Source organism: Paroedura picta, chromosome 18 (genome assembly GCF_049243985.1).
Source record: "Paroedura picta isolate Pp20150507F chromosome 18, Ppicta_v3.0, whole genome shotgun sequence".
In the NCBI taxonomy this organism is placed as follows: Eukaryota; Metazoa; Chordata; class Lepidosauria; order Squamata; family Gekkonidae; genus Paroedura; species Paroedura picta.
This window is the reverse complement of record NC_135386.1, coordinates 9,976,439-9,997,166: the sequence shown is the minus strand read 5'-3', so window position 1 is coordinate 9,997,166 and position 20,728 is coordinate 9,976,439. Positions and strand designations below refer to the sequence as shown.

Here is a 20,728-nt window from a genome sequence, read left to right as displayed (position 1 = left end):
ATGGAAGGCTGAGTCGACCTTGAGCCGGCTGCTGGGATCGAACTCCCAGCCTCATGGGCAGAGCTTCAGACTGCATGTCTGCCTCCTTACCACTCTGCGCCACAAGAGGCTCATGTATGGTCATATCACCTGACAGATGTTTTAACAAATTTTAAAAATATCTTTACAAATCAATTAACCTCCCACTCATTTGGGAAACCCTTCCAGGGCCCTCAAGAAACCCCAGGGTTTCACAAAACAGAGCTTGACCTTGGCCTCTTGTGAAGACTTCCCCAATTCTGCGTGATAATATCTTCCACTGACCTACGCCGCGGAGAAAGCCCTGCTTTTGACATCGGACATCCGTGCTGCAATCCAGGCATGTGCTGCCACCTCAGAGATGCCCTGTGCTCTGACCTTCTTGCTGTTGCACAGTTCTGCAAGCGTCTCAGTGCTTTCCGCATAGACAATAATAACAGAAACTGGGAGAAAGGTAGCTACTTGTCAGAGAGAATCTTAAAAGGGAAACACCCTTCAGAGCAGTTTATGGGTGGCATTTGGCAGAACCACAAATGAAGCTTCTATCTGTTTTTTCCCAAGCTTCTGGTTTTTTTTCAGCCCCCATACCCTCTCCCCTGCAGCCCCTTCCCCGTGAAGGATGAGCTTCCAGGCAGCACAGGGAGTCAGAGTGGATGATCCACAGGTGCCGGTGGGCATTTGAAAACCCCTAAATCAGGCTTGGGGATGTCTGTGCATTATTCTTGTGGCTTTCAGACAACTCAAAGCTTCTTTTAGTTTACGTTTTCTGTACTCTCGTGTCAAAAAGCAGGCCACAGACACACAGCAAAAGTGTGACTTCCTTCCTTCCTTCCTTCCTTCCTTCCTTCCTTCCTTCCTTCCTTCCTTCCTTCCTTCCTTCCTTCCTTCCTTCCTTCCTTCCTTCCTTCCTTCCTTCCTTCCTTCCCTCCCTCCCTCCCTCCCTCCCTCCCTCCCTCCCTCCCTCCCTCCTTCCTTCCTCCCTCCCTCCCTCCCTCCCTCCCTCCCTCCCTCCCTTCCATCCATCCAACATCTAAATCTGCTAAGCATTTATTGGGTGATATGACCATACATAGAGCCTCTTGTGGCGCAGAGTGGTAAGGAAGCAGACATGCTGCCTGAAGCTCTGCCCGTGAGGCTCGGAGTTTGATCCCAGCAGCCGGCTCAAGGTGGACTCAGCCTTCCATCCTTCTGAGGTCGGTAAAATGAGTACCCAGCTTGCTAGGGGGTAAACGGTCAGGACTGGGGAAGGCACTGGCAAACCACCCCGTATTGAGTCTGCCATGAAAACGCTAGAGGGCGTCACCCCAAGGGTCAGACATGACCCGGTGCTTGCACAGGGGATACCTTTACATTTCACCTTATGGTCATGTTCACCCCTCTCCCTAAATGGACAGTGATGGGACTGGAGGCTATGGAAAGGGGAGGGGTCCTGGGTGGGTGTGTACACAGCTCTGCCTCCCAACCATATCCTACACCAGTGGTTCTCAACCTTCCTTATGCCGCAACCCCCTTTGTGCGATGGCAGCGGCCTCAGCAAGCCCTGGGGAAAGGGTCGATTGACCCCCAGGCTGAGAACTGCTATTCTACACAATCCTGCCACTTCTGGGGTTTCTCAAAGTTTGGAGAATGTTTCAGGGGTTTCTCAATGGTAAAAAAGTTGAGGAAGGCTGGTGTAGGGAGAGGCTCCTAAAGAAACCAATAGGCATCAAATTCAGGGCTAACCAAAGAAAAGTTCCTTTTCGCTCCTTAATGAACTCACAGCTAAAGGATCTAGCAGTGGCCAATGGCTTAGGAAGACTTTGAAAAGAGGATTTGGACACATTCATCCATTTCTAGTAACCCAAATGGCTAAAAGGAGCCTCCTAATTCCTAGGTAGTTTAATTCTGAATACCAGTTTCTGGAAAGAAGTGAAAGATGAAAGCTGTAGGCCTCTCTGTCTTGCATGTGGGCTTTCTGAGGGTCATCTGACTGGGCACTGAGGGAAACGAGGTGCTAAAACAGATGATCCAACAAGCTGCTCTTCTTACTTACGTCGTTTCCTCTTCCCACACTGGGCAGCCTCTCCGAGCTGAGGGACTTCAGAGCGAATAAAAAAGAGGAAGACGGGCAGAGAGGCAGTTCATCGCCCGCGGTGGGTGTTTCAGGGCAGGCCGTGATCTCTCTCCTCACCCCTGAAGAACTGGGAAAGCTCATGGAGGAGGTGAAGTCTTTAGATGAGGCAACATTGAAAGTAAGTGTGGAGCACTTTAACTTTTCTTCCTCTCTTCTGCGGACCAGCAGTAGGCAGGGTCACCAGCTCTGGGTTGGGAAATACCTGGAGTCTTTGGGAGTAGAATCAGGATTGGGTGAGATTTGGGGTGGGGAGAGACCTCAGTGGAATATAAGGTTATGGAGTCCACCCTCCAAAGCAGCCATTTACTCCAGGGGTACAAAAGAGGCCGAATGGAATAATCCAAACTAGAAAAATTCAATCAATTGGCTGGTACAAAAACGTAATCTTTTTGGTTATAATTATTCCAATTTATTTTGTAGATACTGCCTTCATATCTATGATGTACCAACATGAACCAAAATGGGTTCCGGATAAACACAATTTCTTTTTCTTTTTCAATAGCCCGTTTTCAAAGTTGTTTTCTTCTTCAGTGCTATTTTATCATATATAGTCCCTCAGGTTCAGTGTTTCCTGGAGGTTTCTTTACTGCTCTATGGCTGTGAAACCCCCCTCCAGGAGAACTGACCTCTGGCACCTGAAGATGAGCTGTGAAACTGGGGCATTCCCAGGACCCACCCTAGTGATAGTCCTTTCCAGATGAGAAGAGACCGCCTTGGTCAGATGCCATCAGCACCTTCTTGAGGCTCTCCCCAAATCACTCCGCATCAAAACAAGAACCAAGATTAAGCCTAAATTCTGCTTGGAGGGGGACCACAGCTTTTTTGGTTCAAGGGCAAGTCTTCTCGTTGCCTTAGAAATGGGTCTGGAGTTGTGCCCCCAAACTTAATTATTGGCCAGAAACAGAAGTGGGGGAAGGGACAAATGCTTATGGGTTTAAACACCAAATTATAGTTAATGGAAGAAAAGGGAAGAGAGGGCACATTGTGGGGGTGATTTCAATCAGGTAATATTAATAATATATGGTTAGTGCTTTCCTCTTAAGAGTATCTTGCCTGGGTTATATCTGGTTAGATTCTATTTACAGCACAGTTAAAACATGGCACATATTACACGTCTACAGTGCTGATCTTTGCTCTACAGACCAGGATCGTTGCTGGTCCTGCTCCCCCTGTTAAAAATGGTATCCCACTTGGACTGGTTTGACACCAGCTCTCTTCCCTTTTCTTCCATTAACTATAATTTGGTGTTTAAACCCAGAGGTATTTGTCCCTTCCCCCATTTATGTTTCCTGCATAGAGCAGGGGGTTGGACTAGATGGCCTGTATGGCCCCTTCCAACTCTATGATTCTATGATTCTGTGATTCTGTGATTCTATGATTCTGTGATTCTGATTCTATGGTTCTATAAGTTGACGGTCTTTAGCCTTCAATCTTTAACCCCTACGGGACACGCTGAGGCGCAAGCATAGGACAGGAAGCCTCATAGCATCGCTGTCATGTGACAGGAAGAGGAGGGGCCAGGTTTATTACCTCACCAGTGTGATGCTCCATGGTTAAAGTGCGTGGGTTGACTGGAAAAAATGACAGGTGCCTGGAACAATCTAGAATGTGCCGGGGGCTGGGGGAGAGGATAGAGGATGCAACAGAGAGCTTTTTTTGCTTGTGATCTCTCCCACTGAGTGACTTTACCTCAAGTGCTGCTTGTCCGCTGTTACTGAATCCCTGGAAACGTCCAAGGTTTTCCAGGCTCATGGACAGGCAATCATAGACTAAGAACAGCCATGCTCTTTGCAGTCAACAAGACAATATAGTGAGCTAGCATCCATCCATCCTGAAGTCAAGGACCGTTTCTGCACGGGAGGTTTCATGCTGGGCTGCAGGCTGGAGTTTTAGTCGTGGCAGGTTGCCCCACCTCTTCCTGCACCCACACAGGGGAGCTACTGGCCTGGTGTGTCTTATCTGCCCCCGGTTTGTGCTCCTGCATGGGAGCTGGGGCAACAAAGTTCCCAGTGAAGGTGAACTCAGGTGGTTTGTTTGACCATTGACAAGAGATAGCTCTGTGAAGTCTGCTTACTTAACCATGTTGGAAAGGGGTCAGGAGTTAAGCTGAAGAGGAGAATCTTGCAAGACGAAGCTGGTCATGTTATTATGTTCCTACCGAGATGCCTCCTTTTCCCAGCAGTTAAAAGCACAGAGGCCTCTTCATACATGGCATCCATGTTCTGTAGGGTGACCAAAGCCTTCTCCTTTTCCTTCTCGCAGCAACTCAGTGATATTCATGTCACGATTCTACACAAGGAAGAGGGGGCTGGACTTGGCTTCAGCCTGGCTGGAGGAGCAGACCTAGAAAACAAAGCAATTACCGTAAGTAATCTGCAAATTGGGACATGAGAAGCAAAATTGCTGGTGGTGGGGTCAGTGCGTTCTTATTACCCATTTGCCACTTTAAGCAACAGAAGATGTTTTACTGGCCTTTCTCAGTGCCAAGATCTACTGACTTAAGATGCTATGATAATTCTTACAAACCTTTAGGGTTGGATCCAGCCACCTTTCCCACTGGTGGAAAAAAAGGAGGAGGAGGAGGAGGAGGAGGGTGTCCCCTTTTCATCATGGGACCTGAACAGACAATGACCTCATGGTGTGGGGCTGGAGTGAAGAGGGGAATTTGTTTATTTTTATTTATATTTCAACTTGTTAGCTTCCGCTCTCTGTCAGGCTGGCTTGTGGTGGCTTACAGTGTAGCACGAAGGATACAAACAGGAATATAAAATAACGAAACCCCAATTTAAGACACCCACAATACAAAACAAAAACAGAAACCATGCTAGAGAATCTACCCTAAATCAAATTCCTTCCCTGGCACCCAACTCTGACCTTCTCACCACCAGGCCCCGTCCTGCAAGTGGGTGGAAGGAGGATGTGAAAGTGGGAGAGAATGAAAGAACAGCTGGATCCAGATGTTAGCTTTCACATGGAGAGTCCTATTACTGGTGGGTCTAGATAGGTTTCCATACATACAAAGATAGTTGAGATTGTGGTAGATGATAATATTGAGATACTGTCCTATATCTACTGTAATCATGTTTGGGGCTTTTCTTTTTTTTTGTGACTGGATGAAAAAGTCTTTCTGCGTGAAATTGCTCCTGGTTGTTGAGCAGTGGGATGGGCAGTTTTGTTGACTGGGTTACTGAGCCGATCGCTTTATGACTTGGGTCTTACCACTGCAGTCCAATGATTAGCCCAAGGGCACCGAAGTATGTTTCACAGGAAGTGTGGATTGGAATCCAGGTCTCCCAAGTTCCAGTCCATCACACTAACCAGTACATCACTCTAGCTCCGTTGGCCAAAATGCAGAAGTTAAGGTGGTTGGTGGTTCACACTGAAAGTGTTCCATGAATCATCTAGGCCAGAAGTACAGAAAACCAGCTGGTTCCTTTGGAGTCTACTCTTTGGGTTCTCTCCTGCCCAGGGAACAAGAAAGAAGGAATGGCAGTTAAGGGGTGGGTGGGAACAACTCAAGTCTGGTTCTAAGATGTTTTGAAAGGGGATCAAACTCTGTGAGGAAAGGCTGAGGGACTTGGGAAGGTTCAGCCTGAAGAAGACGCGGCTGAGAGAGGACATGATGGCTCTCTTTAAATATTTGACGGGTTGTCACTTGGAGGAGGGCAGGTAGCAGTTCCTGATAAACCTGCAGTAATGGCTTTAAACTACATGTAGGCCAGTACCCGCTAGATATCTGAGGGAAAAATTCAGTCAGAGTAGTTCAGCAGTGTAATAGGCTGCCTAAGGAGGTGGTGAGCTCCCCCTCACTGGCAGTCTTCAAGCAGAAGCTGGACAGCTACTTCTTCTGGATGCTTTAGGTTGATCCTGCATTGAGCAGGGGGTGGGACTAGATGGCCTGCATGGCCCCTTCCAACTCCATGATTCAGTGATACTAAAGGAAAATTAATAACAAAAATTCAGTATCCAAAACATCCTTTAACGGCCCTCAAAAATTGAGTGATGCTGCACCCGTCAGCCGGTTTGATAGACTTCCTTGTGTCTAAAGGAAAGCTTTAGCATGTCTGATTATGAGGGAGTATTTTTAGAAGAAGAAGAGTAGAAGAAGAGTTGGTTCTTATATGCCACTTTTCTCTACCCGAAGGAGGCTCAAAGCGGCTTACAGTCGCCTTCCCTTTCCTCTCCCCACAACAGACACCCTGTGGGGTGGGTGAGGCTGAGAGAGCCCTGATATCACTGCCCGGTCAGAACAGCTTTATCAGTGCCGTGGCGAGCCCAATGCTGGCAGGGGCTCCTGGGAATTGTAGTCCATGGGCATCTGGAGGGCCGCAGTTTGACTACCCCTGCATCTTTCTTTAATCTCTCCATTCTTTCCTGGCTGGGTTTTTTACCAGGTTCATAGAGTATTTCCCAGTGGATTAGCAGCCCAAGAGGGGACCATCCAGAAAGGAGATGAAGTCTTATCAATCAACGGAAAGTCTCTCAAGGGCTTCGCCCACAACGAAGCGCTGGAGATCTTGAGAAGGGCTCGGCATCCCAAGCAAGCGGTGATCGTCACGAGGAAACCTCAGAAGGGCGAAACAAGCTTCAACGTGTCCATCGACTCCTCCGCATCAGAAGAGTCAGCAGATTCTAGTGAGTGTTGGCAGAGCAATTAACACGGCAGAGTGCACAACACAATTAAATAATAGATAAAAGTTTATTTAGGAATTAACATACTTGATAGGAAAGAGGAGAGACAGAGGTTCCTAACTCCATCTCTAGCTGAGAGGGAGGGTAACGCTGAGTGTGACACATCCAAGAAGGGGGAAATTGCCTTCAGAGTAGAATCCTGGGCCTAGTCTGCACACAATAGATAATGCACTTTCAATGCATTTTAGAAGTAGACTTTCCTGTTCTGCACAGGAACATCCAGCTGCCAAAGCACATTGAAAGTGCATTATCTTATGTGTGCAGAATGGGCCCTAGAGACAGACCAGGGCCTAGTCTGCATACAATAGATAATGCACTTTCAATGTGCTTTCGCGGCTGGATTTTCCTGTGCAGAACAGGAAAATCTACTTCTAAAGTGCATTGAAAGTGCATTATCTCATGTGTGCAGACTAGGCCCTGGAGAGACCCTCAACAGGAGAGAAGGTGTTGACCTCACTGTCCTGTCTAATTGTTTTCTTGCTGCCCCCTGCTGGATTGTCTTCTTTGCACACAGGACATTGCCTTTTCCAACAGGGAATATCAGATAATGACTTGGAGGTTGCAGCTTCATGCCAGTCGCATCACAAGGGTTACTTCCTCCCTCCCATGGCAGAATAATAGAACGAGATGAAGGGGGTGTGCCTGCAAACCTAACTTGCCTTCACAAGGTCACAGTGCGAGAGATGATTTGTCGAAACCATCTCTGTTGAACCATCCTTGCAAAACCCCTCTTATGTACTCGGAGTTCCTTAAGACCCCTTGAAAGCGAATGTCAGGGCACGGATTCCTCTTCTTGGCACGCTAACAGTGTTCTCTCTCCATTCAGCATCTGAAGACATGATCTTGACCGTTAGGTTGGAGAAGACGTCAGCTGGCTTAGGATTTAGTTTAGAAGGTGGGAAAGGCTCCATCCACGGAGATAAGCCCATAACCGTCAACAGACTTTTTAAAGGTAAAAATGGCAAAATCTTTGAGGTCCTTTTTTTTCCAGCTGGGACGGAATCCTTGAAGCTCTACAAGGGGGTCTCTGATTTCACAAAGACAGAGTATCTTCTGAAATACACTAGCTTTCTGCTAGTGTATAAGTTGCTCCATACAGGGAGGGGGTTGGTCCTATCTTTGCAGAGGGGTTGAATGACTTGGCTCTGTTCTCATTTCCACTCTCTAGGACAGGGGTAGTCAAACTGCAGCCCTCCAGATGTCCGTGGACTACAATTCCCAGGAGTCCCTGCCAGCGAATGCTGGCAGGGGCTCCTGGGAATTGTAGTCCATGGACATCTGGAGGGCCGCAGTTTGACTACCCCTGCTCTAGGACTTTGATTTCGGATATTACTAACTGCCAAACCAGATGCAGGTTTTTGGATAGACATTAAGATTTACCTTTTCAAGTTGGGTTTTCAAAAACTGGATCTGTTCATAGCCATTTTGGCAGATGAAAGCCACCACAGTAAAATACAAGGTGGTGAGATACTCCTTAAAAAAAATCTAGCAGGATCAAAGGGCAATGAAATGCAGGATACAAAGCCTGAGATGTAATTATGCAAAATTCAGATGTGATCAAGAAAGGCTGGCGCTCTCTACGTGCGGCTTTCCAGGGGTAGTCAAACTGCGGCCCTCCAGATGTCCATGGACTACAATTCCTAGGAGCCCTTGCCAGCATTCGCCAGCGAATGCTGGCAAGGGCTCCTGGGAATTGTAGTCCATGGACATCTGGAGGGCCGCAGTTTGACTACCCCTGTGCTAGACAGCTGACCTGTTTGAGCCTGTAAAACATGTGGCAAAATATCTCTTGAGATCTACAGCAGGGGTAGTCAACCTGTGGTCCTCCAGATGTTCATGGACTACAATTCCCATGAGCCCCTGCCAGCAAACGCTTGGGACTTCATAGTGCTTTGCTTTGGCTGGATGGTGGTGGTGGTGGTGGCGGTGGCGGAATATAAGCAATGCAGAAACAGAAAGAAGTCACTGATGAAAGACATGGCAAGTGTGATGAGTTTGTAACCCCTCTACGTCTGCAAACCGTCTGCAACTTGTGTTGCATGGGTGGTCGGCTGATACTCTAGTTAAGAAGGGTGTCTTTCACCTGAAGACAGGCTTCTGTGGCATCCCGACCACTGCTGTGGCTGCTGATATGGTGCAACTTTACCACATGACAGATTTCCCCATACTTTCTGTGCCACGATCACCTAGCAGCAGTTATACCCCCTCCATGACACCATGGCTTTCCCAGGTTTTATAAACATCAGCAATAGAGTATTATTATAACAATCCGTGTTTCAGGGTCTGTGAATTCCTAACAATCCTTGGGGGGGGGGGGGAGACACACATTTCTAGCCCCTTGACTTGCAGAAATATGCCTTTCCCCTTATATCTCTACAACAAAAAGAGCTGCAATCTTCTCCAAAACTTTTTAGAAAAGCAGGGTTGGGAACGGCGGGGGAAACCCGGAGGCACACGAATGAGGTAGGTGGAAAATATAATTTTCTGTGCAATGCTTTCCAGTCCAACTGAAGGGAAACTCACTTTGCTCCCTTTAGGGATGTCCTCAGAACAGAGCCCCACAGTTCAGCCGGGAGACGAGTTGCTGCAGGTTCACACCAACCTCATGCAAGGACTGACCCGTTTCGAAGCCTGGAATATCATCAAGACGTTACCAGACGGGCCTGTTACGGCCATCATCAAGAGGAAGAACTCCAGGGCCAGATCGGCCGAATCTCTCCGGGGAGAAGAATAAAATAAGCCCGGAACTGCTTTTTTTAAAGAAAGGACCCCACTTCTCTCTAGAACTGCACCCCATCCCAGGACAGGTGATGTCTCAGCCTCAGGAGCAAGCGGATTGGGAACGAAGGCATTTCTGCAACGGCTCAGCAGTTGTGATCCTTTGATTAATAAAGCAGCTGTTGCAAGCTGCATGCTAATATTATAAAGGGCTCCGTCGGCTAATGGGTGTACCTAACAAAGCAGCAGCTTTATGGCTGCTCAGTGACTTATTCACAGCAAAGTAAACGGAGCACGGGGAAATAATGCACACTGATGCAATTTCGGCAGAGATGGACAGGGAACGGGAAAGGGTAGCAGACGACACACAGAGCATCGGTACAAGGCGAGGAAAAGCTTTCGCCAAATGCTTTGAAAGCCCAAACAATGCATACAATTGTTAAGCTGTAGGGCTGCCGCTGGAAACTCCAGAATCCAAACGAGGAACCGGTCAATCCGGTATTTCACTCGGGAATGCGTTCTCAGTGGACCCAAACAAAAACTGCTGCACAAGTGCTTAGAGGCCTTTAGATTATATTCACATTCTAAGCAGGGGTAGTCAACCTGTGGTCCTCCAGATGTCCATGTACTACAATTCCCATGACCCCCTGCCAGCATTCACTGGCAGGGGCTTGTGGGAATTGTAGTCCATGGACATCTGGAGGACCACAGGTTGACTACCCCTGTACTAGATGACCCTGGAAAGCTAGTTTTCAAAAGGTGGAAAGGGAGAAAGAGCATTCAGACATGCCCTCCTCCCCCTGTTGTCTGAACTGGGACACCCCACCAAGAGCTGAGACCGTGTTATTCTGCTGACCCATCAAGTTTTCTCTTCTGCCCCTTTACCCGATGGAGAATTGGCACTTTCGTTTCAGCCATCTATGTTCTAGTTCGTGGCCTCCTATACTTGAGCCCAAAACATTCATAGGCATGAAGATCTTTTGACTGCATTCGGGAAAGCTATTCATTAAATAATGGGGCCCCCACAGGCCTGACTCCACCAGGATAGTGGGCACAGAATGCCTTAAGCAAGACGCTCCCAATGTTATCTATGTCTTAAGCCTCGCTTCACATACCCGGGTCTTGTGCATGGCTACCGATATCTCTGTCTAGCGCCAGGATGAGTGCATGCAAAGGATTCTTCCCCCCAGTGGGTCCCAGTAGCAGGTCTGCCAGGCTCCTTCGGAGGAATACTCTGTGCGCGGTTTGCAGTTGTATCAGCAGCAAGATGTACAGGCAAGGAGCCTTTGCATGCAAACCACAGGAGTTATCAGTGGAGATCGCAGCCACCCCAGAGTTCAGGTGGATCCCTGGCACACCCTGGGCAGCACCTGGCAAGGTGCTAGCACAACAAAGGGAGTCACCAAGAGGAGTGAAGAAATACACAGAGAACCAAACCCTATAATCCGGATCAGCCTTTGCCCTTAACCTGGGCTGATTCTGCACTTACTTTGTTTTTTTCCATTGGGGATCCTGCTGAATTCAGATCGGTTTGAACTCGGGTCTTCCTCTATTTTACCCCCCTCCCCGCCCATTGAAGCAGAAAGTTTTCTGCACTCGATTGGGAAAGCTCAGAGTGGGGAGGGGAGCCAAGCACAACAGGAATCTCTTTCTTTTCTTGAATGGGGCAGGAGATTGGAGATAGCAGAGGAGGGGGAAATAGTTTCAAGTGGCAAATCTCTGCTGAGAGAAGTTAGAGCTTCTGGAGCGCAGTCACTTTAAGGGAAGTCTTGCAACCGGGAACCAGGAAGTCTTTGAACTGATGCCCTAGCCAATCAGGGAAGACTGCTTTACTATGGTAGCGTAGTTAATTTGAAAATAGCAGAGATCTGCACATTTACAGATGCCGATTTTCCAAACATCGAGGGTTATATCCACTCCTGGATATCGCGGGGGAAAGGTAGAGTCACCACGAATCAATCCTGTTTGTTGCAGAGGGAAAATTTAAAGCACCCAAAATCAAAGTGGAAATCGAGTTCAGTATAGGCAGCAGGGATTTATTCGGGCTGGCAGTGGGTAAAAAGCCCTGTGCAGACTACACCCTGAATAAATATCACCCATGCGTCCCAGCCTTGTGGACTAGAAACTCATAATTCCTTTAAAAATCAAACCACCAGAAAAAAGAGAGATTATATGCTCCAACCAAAGCACAGTGCTCTGGACCCAATGCATGTGCCACTTAACATGGAAAATTCTTCTTAGGCTGGAAGCATTTCTAAGCACCACTGATTTCAGCCGACAAGTTACATCTTTCCCACTGAAATACCAATGGGATTTCCGAATGCTTGTCACTGCTTCCGTTCCAGTCCGGCCCAACGGCAATTGCAGAACTGCAGACATCGACAGAAACCCTGTTGGTCCAGTTTTCCTAGGGAAAAGAATCCCTTAGGCCACAAGTGTCGTCACCGCTTTGGCCAGGTTGCTGTAGAACTCGGCAAGGCTGCTTGCGAAGAACGAGTCGACGATCGAATGAGGAAGGTTGCCACATAGATCGCTCTGGAAGAAGCTGAGCAACTGGGTTTTGCCTGGGTCCCTGGGGGAGGAGAAAGCCCAAGCATGTCAGAGGGAAGTGCAGAGTGCCTTGGGAAGTGCAGAGTGCAAAGCAGGGGAAAAGAGTACTCTCATGCACAGATATTTGTGACCCAGAGAGGTGTGGTTAAAATCAGTGGTTTAAATTACCAGGATTTGACATGTATATCCCCACAGTAAATATATTGAATCCAACTAAATCCAACTAAATTGGATACACACTTTTCTTGGATGCTTTAGGATGCTTTGGGCTGATCCTGCGTTGAGCAGGGGGTTGGACTAGATGGCCTGTATGGCCCCTTCCAACTCTATGATTCTATGATACTATGATTCTATGAACATTGAGCAGGGGGTTGGACTAGATGGCCTGCATGGCCCCTTCCAACTCTATGATTCTGTGATTATTATTATTTAATTTATTACCTACCACTCCTAAGCAGATTCGTGGCGCGTTACAAAATGTCCAGATAAGCCCCCCCCCCCCATTAAACCCCATTAAAATGGACTGAAAAGTACCAATACAACATGGTGGAAAACCCCCAACCCCTGCCCTATCGCTAGAAGGAGGAGGAAAGAGAGACAAAATAATCAAAGTTGGAGCTTGACATCAGGGGGGCCCCACTGATCTTTACCCACTGCCCCAGGCTCAACCAGAGACCCGGTGGGGGTCAGACTAGATAGCCTGTATGGCCCCTTCCAACTCTATGATTCTATGATTCTGTGATTCTATGATTCTATGAAATCAGATCAAGAATCCATATGGCCTGTTTCCAACAATAACCAGGCAGCTCTTTCTAGGATGCCCATGAGGAGAGCCCTTCTTTGTTATTTCTGTATTCAGAGGTAGACTACCTTGGCCGTTGGTAAGGGCCACGGGGCCAACATGGTGTAGTCAAGTGCCAGGCCAGGCCCTGGAAGACCTAAAGGGCCAATTTGCACCAGCTATCCTGTCTAATTGACCAGGCATGGTTGTTGTAAGGAGGAGACCCTAGGAAGGGTGTGTGGCTCAGGGGCAGAGCACCTGCTTAGCACACATCTGGAGGGCTGCAGTTGGACGCCCCTGTTCTACCTAGTAATTGAGTCTTACCCTGGGACAGGACTACAGAAACAGCCGCAAGGATAATTCCGTCCCCTCACGTAACCTGGTGCAGGTGGGCACTCCGGATGCTCCACGTTGGTTGCTGCAAGGAGGGGAGAGGGAGGGGCATGGAAACAAACCCAAGCTGTTGCAAACAAACTGATAAAAATAAACGCCGAAATGTAACACAAGCAGGGAGAAGAGAATCCTTGCCACAAAGGGACTGCGGAACAGAAAGGTATGTAAATTGGGAGGCAATGCAGGGGTTAGGCCTTTCAAAAGCCAGTGTGGTGTAGTGGTTGAGAGTGAGTTGGATTTGATTCCCTGCTCCTCCACATGGAGCCAGCTGGGTGGCCTTGGCCTTGTCCCAGCCCTGATAGTGCTGTTCTCACACAGCAATCCTGTCAGGGCTCTCTCAGCCTCACCTCCCTCACAGGGGGTCTGTTGTGGGGAGCGGAAGGGAAGGCAATTGTACACCACTCTGAGACTCCTTCGGGCAGTGAAAAGCAGGGGATAAAAAACAACTCTTCTTCTTCTATAATAATACCTTAAACCGTCCTCATGAAGACCATAAAAAGTGATTTTAAAAATGGGAACCACTCAGTCAAAATCCTCGGGAGGCAAAAATCTCTTGGACTGGTCCCTGCAGGACAGGAAGGGGACACTGCTGGAGAAAAAAAAACCTTTCTGGTTGCTGACTCCCCCACCTTCATGATCCAGCAACAGAAAAGGACCTTAGAGACTAACAGATTTATCAAAGCATAAGATTTTGTGTGCCTGAGCAGCAAAATGCCAAACTCTCAGATTACTCCACTTCTGCTTTCCAGTTCAGTGGTGCCCATTCACACCTGCATCTTGACTATCCTGAGGGACCAGCAGTGGAATCCGGAGTATGTTTCCACACCCTACGAGGCCCACTGGCTTCTGTGGACTGAGAAGGCCTGGTTCTGCAAGTCACCTGTAGAAATTGAGTACAGATCCTAGCGGGCTTTAGCCAACTTACCTGCCGATAATATTGTCCCATTCTCGTCCTGCTTAATCTGGACCACATCTAAGAAATCCCTTGGGGAAATGATCTTCATTAATGCCGAAGGTGTGATAGTTCTAGTAATGCAAATGTTCTGCAAAGCACAAACAAGGTTATTTTGTACTATCTTTTGGTACATTTCTTCATATGCACGTTGGCACTTGGGGCAGACAATGGGGGACAGTTGAGATCCCTTCCCCCTGGTGACCATTTTATGCCAAGTATGGGACGCAACCTGGGTTGGCAAGATCACAAAGACACGTAGCCCCTTGCTTAAGCACTGAGAAGTGACCCACGCAACAGCACATGCCCTTCTCCACCCGTGAGTACTTACGTCATCGATTCTCTCGATGATCAACAATTCCTTCACGTTTTTATCCCATTTTTCTCGAAGGCCTCCGTCCTCTGGTTTTATACATCTAAGCACGGCCTCCGGTTTAGCAGGCAGGATTCCCTCCAATTTGTATCTGTCCAAGAGGGGGGAGCAGACGAGGAAGGAATGAAGCAAAGAGACAAATGAAAACCAAACTGAGTTTTGCTGACAGCCTCTCCAGTTTCTCCTCCTTTGGTGTAGAAAGTGGCAGAATACTCAACTGTGGTTCTTAAGCATCCCCATCGTTTGGGCCAATTGTTAATAAAAGGCAAACGAGCCACTGCAAGCAGTTCATCGACACATTATAGAAAAAAGGCTTGCATGTACTTTGAAAACAGCTTCCAAATCTGGACCTCGTTCTGGCTCAATTGGAATAAAGGCATACAAAATACTTTTAGCCTACACCAATTTCATTCAGAATGATGGTTTATGACAGGGGTGGGCAAACTGTGGCCCTCCAGATGTCCATGGGTTACAAATGCTGGCAGGGGCTCATGGGAATTGTAGTCCATGGACATCTGGAGGGCCACAGTTTGTCCACCCCTGGTCTATGATCTGTATTATTTATTCTGACTAGCCGTGCTCTCCAGGCAGAGATCTTTCTCATCACTTGCTATCTGAACCTTTCAAACTGAAGATGACGGGGACTGAACCTGGGACCTTCTGCGCGTAAAGCGGATGCTCTACCTCTGAGCCACAGCCCTCCCCCCCCCAAACCAACCAAAGGTAGCTCTTCCAGGCAACATCTCCAGACTCGGCTGCCTTGCAAAGAATTTGCAAGCACGGAAAGAAGACACTGGCCAAACCAAGCAGTTCAAGAGGAAGGAAACGAAGAGTGCAATCCGAAACACAGGTGTAGTCTGCATGAGGCTTTTTACCCACTCCCAGTACTAATGAATCCCTCCCATCTACAATGAATTCGATTTCCATTTTGATTTTGGGTGCTTAAAAATTTCCCTCTGCGACATGCATGATTGATCCGGGCTGACCCTACCTTTCCCGCGTGATATCCAGAAGTGGATATAACCCTTGATAATTGAAAACCCGGCATCAGTAAGTGTGCAGATTTTTGCTTTTTGCTAATTAACTTCCTTCTCCCTGCCACAAGGAGTCTTCCCTGATTGGCCACGGCATCAGTTTCAAGACTTCCTGGTTGCAAAGATTGTCTTAAAGTGATTGCGCTCCAGAAGCCCTAACTTCTCTCAGCAGAGATTTTCTCTTGAATTTATTCCCCCTTCTCTGCTGTCTCCAATCCTCCCACCCTCATTCCAAAAAAGAAAGAAAGAGACTCCTGCTGCGCTTGCCTCCCCTCCCCCTTCTGAGCTTCCCCAATCAAGTGCAGAACACTTTCTGTTTCAATGGGGAAGGCGGGGGATCGAGAAAGACCCAAGTTCAAATCAATCTGAATTCAGCAGGATCCACAATGGAAAAAACAAAGTGCGGAATCAGCCACAGTTAAACCCTTCTCCGCACACTCCGTGGCCTCAGACAGGTAGAACTCTGATCAGGAGTGAGATGTAAATGCCACAAAATATGTGGTGAGGAAACAGCCAAGTCAGCTTATCACATTGTTTATACATTTCACTCACATGTTTCCATGAAATTCAGTTGATGGCTTCCAAGAAATAGAAATTTCATTCTGGGAAAAAAAAAAGATTTAAGTAAATGATAAGCTACTTGGTAGTTACAATATTTTACTTTTTTCCTCTTATTGCCGATGTCCCCAGATTTAAAACAAGAGCAGCGTAATCATGCAATTCAATACTCACCTTGTGTGCGTTTGGAATACTGACGAGGAATTCTGGAGAACCCGAAAACTTGCTCACAGATCCTTTTGTGCCTCTTTGTTTGGTTTTGTTAAAAAGCAATAATGACTCTTATTTCTGGATTCCAATTGACTGTTTCCGCATTTCACATTTTTGCAGAAGATAAAAATATATTTTTGTGAAGCGGAAGTCTTGCTTGTGAATTTGGGGCCACAATGCTAAGTTTCCTAACAAAACCTAAATCTACCACAAACTACGTGGCGGCCAGGCATTCATGTCTTCCCAAGTCAAAGCAAATCAGGAACAGGTGCTTGAGAAGGCTCCCTTTATTTATTTAATTATGTTTGGATTCCTTATGACCGCCCCTTCCGGCGTGCTGGCTCGGGGCGGTTCACAACAGGGTGAAAACCATCAGCTCCACAACCACAAAACCATTTCAACAGTGAGAACCATAAGGCGCATTTTGATTCCGTTATACACTAGCTACAGGGGTGCCCAAACTGTGGCTCTCAAGAAGCCCATGGACTACAATTCCCACGAGCCCCTGCCAGCACTGATCTTCTTCTGCTACTACTTCTTCCTCCAGATCCCCCAGCTGCAAGGACAGATGCAGACAAGTAGGCGGAGATGAGAAAGGGGCGCTCCCATCCTCCAGCACTGCCCTGACCCAAGGTGAGGAGGCTCAGATACAGCAGACGCCCCCTGCTCATGTGCCAAGGTGGGCACCTACCTAGATTCCTTGAAAAAACACAGTTTCACTGAACAAAGGCCTGTGGCTCCATCCCAATCCTAAGTCTTGCTTTTCTGGCTAGATGGAATGAAAGGGAAGTGGGATGTCTGGGGTGACAGTACCAAGAACATGCTCAGTGGCCCACATGCGTCCGGCCCAGTTCCGAGGCCTTGGTATGCAGGCACTCACAAAACCTAGCAAGCACGCACACTGTTAATATATTTTAAAATGTATCCAGCTCAGTATCTCCCGCAGACATGGACAGGGAGGGGACAGGGTACAGGAAGAGGAGAGAACTCCCACAGCTTGACATTAACGTGTTGTCCGAAAGGCCATTTAGGGCCCCCCTGACTAGGGAGATGCGTTCTTCCAGGTTTTGACTCTATATCAACACATCACCTAAGAAAGGCTTTCTCAACCAGGGCTTCATGAACCCCTGGGTACTGAAGGCCATTTCCCATTCATCCCAAAGGGGCAATTCGAATCCGTGTCCTAAAATGCCAGCCCGACAGCTAAGCGAGCTAAAAAAAAAAAGCGACATTGCTCACCCTTGCATGCAGAGAGGAATTCCTCTACCGACCGCAGGTGAGGGTTTGGGGCTCTTTCCTACGGCCCCCTCTGCCAGGAAAATACAATGTCTTGAAGGACGATAGTTTAAAGTTCTCGTTTGACTCGCATGACACGTCTTCGCTGCCCTGTCCCTTATGACAGCACTGCAGCGGTCTCTTCCTATTTTGCTTGTATAACTTGGCCTGAACGCCTGTAACTAACTACACATAGAATCATAGAATCCTAGAGTTGGAAGGGGCCACACAGGCCATCTAGTCCAACCCCCTGCTCAACGCAGGATCAGCCCAGAGCATCCTAAAGCATGTCCCTCGGCCCCCGCCAGCGGACACTCAGCTCCCCACGGCATGGGCGCGAGCGGAAGCCTTCTCCTTGAGCTGCTAGCTTTCTTCCTCCCGGTGGGATTTCCCACCCCTTCAACAGGCGCTCGAGCACTCAAAGGTGCAGCTCCCCGCTTCGTAGCCGCGCTGCTCCCTGCGGAGGCCGGAGAGCGAGTGCTGGGCCCCTGGGGGCCGCGAGAAGGGCTCGCTCTGTCGCTCACCGTGCGCTTGCAGCTCCGCCAGCCGCTGAGGTCCTCGCGGTAGAGCTGCATCTGCTCGGCGGCCCGGGCGGCGGCGGCTCGGTAGGGCTCCATGGGCAGCCGGGCACGACGAGGCAGCGGCTCCGTGGCGCCGGGATGGCGGAGGCGGCCGCAAGCGCAGCAGCAGAGCCGCCCAAGGGATGGGCGATCCCGGCGCCGCCTCCGCCTGTGTGCGCTGGGAGGAGACTGGCCGCCTGGCTCCGGAGCAGGAGGGAGGGAGGGAGGGAGGTTCGCCCTGGAGGGAACCTGGCCGGGCTCCTGCGCCCTTAACGAGGCGGAAATTCAACCGGGGAGGCTTTCCCCGAGCAAGGAAAGGAGCCCCCTACTGGATGAAAGCACCCCCCCCAATCACCTTTCCGGAATTCCACCCATTGCAGGAATATCAGAGGTAGTCAAACTGCGGCCCTCCAGATGTCCATGGACTACAATTCCCATGAGCCCCTGCCAACAGGGGCTCATGGGAATTGTAGTCCATGGACATCTGGAGGGCCGCAGTTTGACTACCCCTGCAGGAATATAATCTCGCCAGGGAGAAGGGCAGAGAGGCTGGCAGCGTTAACTTTTTAACTTAAAGCAGGCAGCCATTCAACCGGGGAGGCTTTCTCCTTAGTAGCATCGTCGTAGGCAAAGAGGAGAGTTTAGCAGTTGTAAAATGGAGGGGAAAGAGAAGACCGCCCTGTCTGCAGAGTTTTGGGGTCGCCCTGGATTTTTTTCTCTGTCAGGAGAAAATTGTTGTCTGCCATGGGGGTGGTGGGAGCTGCTAATAGGAGCTGCTAACGCTGAATAGGAGCTGCTAACACTATAAAAGGAAAGCTCTCAGCATGTGCTCAGAGGCAAGGAGAAAACACTCCCTTGGGGTAGTCAGACTGCGGCCCTCCAGATGTCCATGGACTACAATTCCCATGAGCCCCTGCCAGCGAAGTCCGTGGACATCTGGAGGGCCGCAGTCTGACTACCCGTGAAGAAGCATCTTATTACTCAGCAGGAGCTAAAGTTTTGCATGGATTTCTTACAATCACAGAATCATAGTGTTAGAAGGGATCTCCTAGATCATCTAGTCCAACCTTGAGATCATCTTTTGAGAATAAACGCCCACGTTTGCCTCCAGCATTTGCATTGGACTATTTTGAGTTCAAGAAAACGAAGATCATGGCATCCGGCCCTCTCAATTCCTGGCAAATAGATGGGAAAGAAATGGAGGTAGTGACAGAATTTATTTTCCTGGGCTCCAAGATCACTGCAGATGGGGACTGCAGCAAAGAAATTAAAAGACGCTTGCTCCTGGGGAGGAAAGCTACGGCAAATCTAGACAGCATCCTAAAAAGCAGAGACATCACCCTGCCAACAAAAGTGCATTTAGTCAAGGCTATGGTCTTCCCAGTTGCAATGTATGGCTGCGAAAGTTGGACCATAAGGAAGGCCGAGCGTCAAAGAATTGAGGCTTTTGAACTCTGGTGCTGGAGAAGACTCTTGCGAGTCCCTTGGACTGCAAGGCGAACAAACCGGTCAGTCCTAGAGGAGATCAGCCCTGACTGCTCCTTAGAAGGCCAGATCCTGAAGATGAAACTCAAATACTTTGGCCACCTCATGAGAAGGAAGGACGTCCTGGAGAAGAGCCTAATGCTGGGAGTGATCGAGGGCAAAAGAAGAAGGGGACGACAGAGAATGAGGTGGCTGGATGGAGTCACTGAAGCAGTCGGTGCAAACTTAAATGGACTCCGGGGAATGGCAGAAGACAGGAAGTCCTGGAGGATCATTGGCCATTTATTTCGATTTTTATACTGCCCTTCCCTACGGCTCTGGGCGGTTTACATAAAACATTTTGAAACATTTACATAAAATATTTATATTTATACACCGCCCTCCCCGAGGGCTCAAGGTGATGGATCGGACACGGCTTTGCACCTAACAACAGCAACAATTTGAGTTCTGCTCAGAAGCTAGGATCGCATGATTTGAATTTCAAACACAAAGAGTGCTTTCATCCTTCACGGGACCAATGTAAGATGCCCGGCCTATTCTATGGAACGGAACCTCCAAAATCCTATTTTTGCAACAACCCTGGTAAGAACCCTTTTCCAGTTCAAAAGTGCATTATAGATAGAACATCGCCTTAAAAACATGCTGGGAAATGCTAACCAATATGGAACATCTCTTCAAGTCTGCTTATGATAGGAATTTGGTTGCCAGGACTCCTTAAAATTGACTGCCAGCAATAAAATATGGGGGAATCGGTGAGTATTTATGTATCAGCATATGCAATACCACACCTGGTGGGGGAAACACAGGCTTTCAACCAGCAGAGATCTTGATAGGTTCTGGAAGGCACCAATATTGGAAGGGAGGTATAAAAGGATCTCCTTCTCCGAGAGAACATGCCCCTGTAATTCTGGCCAGGTAGAAGATCTTGAACACGTTTTTCTGTACTGCCCTTTCTATGCCGAGGCCTGAGTTGAGTTCATCCATCCCTTTGTAAAGCAAAAGTTAGGACGAACTGT

The 20,728-nt window shown here is 48.4% G+C and overlaps 2 protein-coding genes across 5 annotated transcripts in view; one reads left to right on the top strand and one right to left on the bottom strand.

The window, feature by feature from the left end:
- Positions 1-9,750, top strand: part of IL16 (interleukin 16) — a 69,052-nt gene extending 59,302 nt beyond the window's left edge. For all 4 annotated transcript variants that reach the window (XM_077317655.1, XM_077317653.1, XM_077317654.1 and 1 more), the window contains 5 exons: positions 2,078-2,249; positions 4,394-4,495; positions 6,526-6,766; positions 7,650-7,775; positions 9,361-9,750. In XM_077317655.1, the coding sequence (XP_077173770.1) occupies positions 2,078-2,249; positions 4,394-4,495; positions 6,526-6,766; positions 7,650-7,775; positions 9,361-9,557 (838 nt within the window). In that variant the 3' untranslated portion in view covers positions 9,558-9,750. The remainder of the gene's footprint in view (positions 1-2,077; positions 2,250-4,393; positions 4,496-6,525; positions 6,767-7,649; positions 7,776-9,360) is intronic.
- A 1,806-nt stretch (positions 9,751-11,556) lies between these two features.
- On the bottom strand, positions 11,557-18,418 carry STARD5 (StAR related lipid transfer domain containing 5). Its single transcript, XM_077317854.1, has 6 exons — positions 18,192-18,418; positions 16,177-16,226; positions 14,549-14,681; positions 14,191-14,308; positions 13,197-13,290; positions 11,557-12,113 (listed from the first exon to the last, which is right to left on the bottom strand). The coding sequence occupies exons 1-6, from the start codon at positions 18,282-18,284 to the stop codon at positions 11,966-11,968; spliced, it is 636 nt and encodes a 211-aa protein (XP_077173969.1). The 5' UTR covers positions 18,285-18,418; the 3' UTR covers positions 11,557-11,965.
- Positions 18,419-20,728: the final 2,310 nt, after the last annotated feature.

Coding starts and splice junctions, on each gene's coding strand:
- STARD5 (XM_077317854.1), bottom strand. CDS start 18,284: ATGGAGCCCTACCGAGCCGCCGCCGCCCGGGCCGCCGAGCAGATGCAG. Junction 14,682..16,176: donor ACTGAATTTCATGGAAACAT/GTGAGTGAAATG, acceptor CCTCTTGGACAG/ATACAAATTGGAGGGAATCC. Junction 12,114..13,196: donor TTCTGTAGTCCTGTCCCAGG/GTAAGACTCAAT, acceptor CTCCTCCCCCAG/GGACCCAGGCAAAACCCAGT.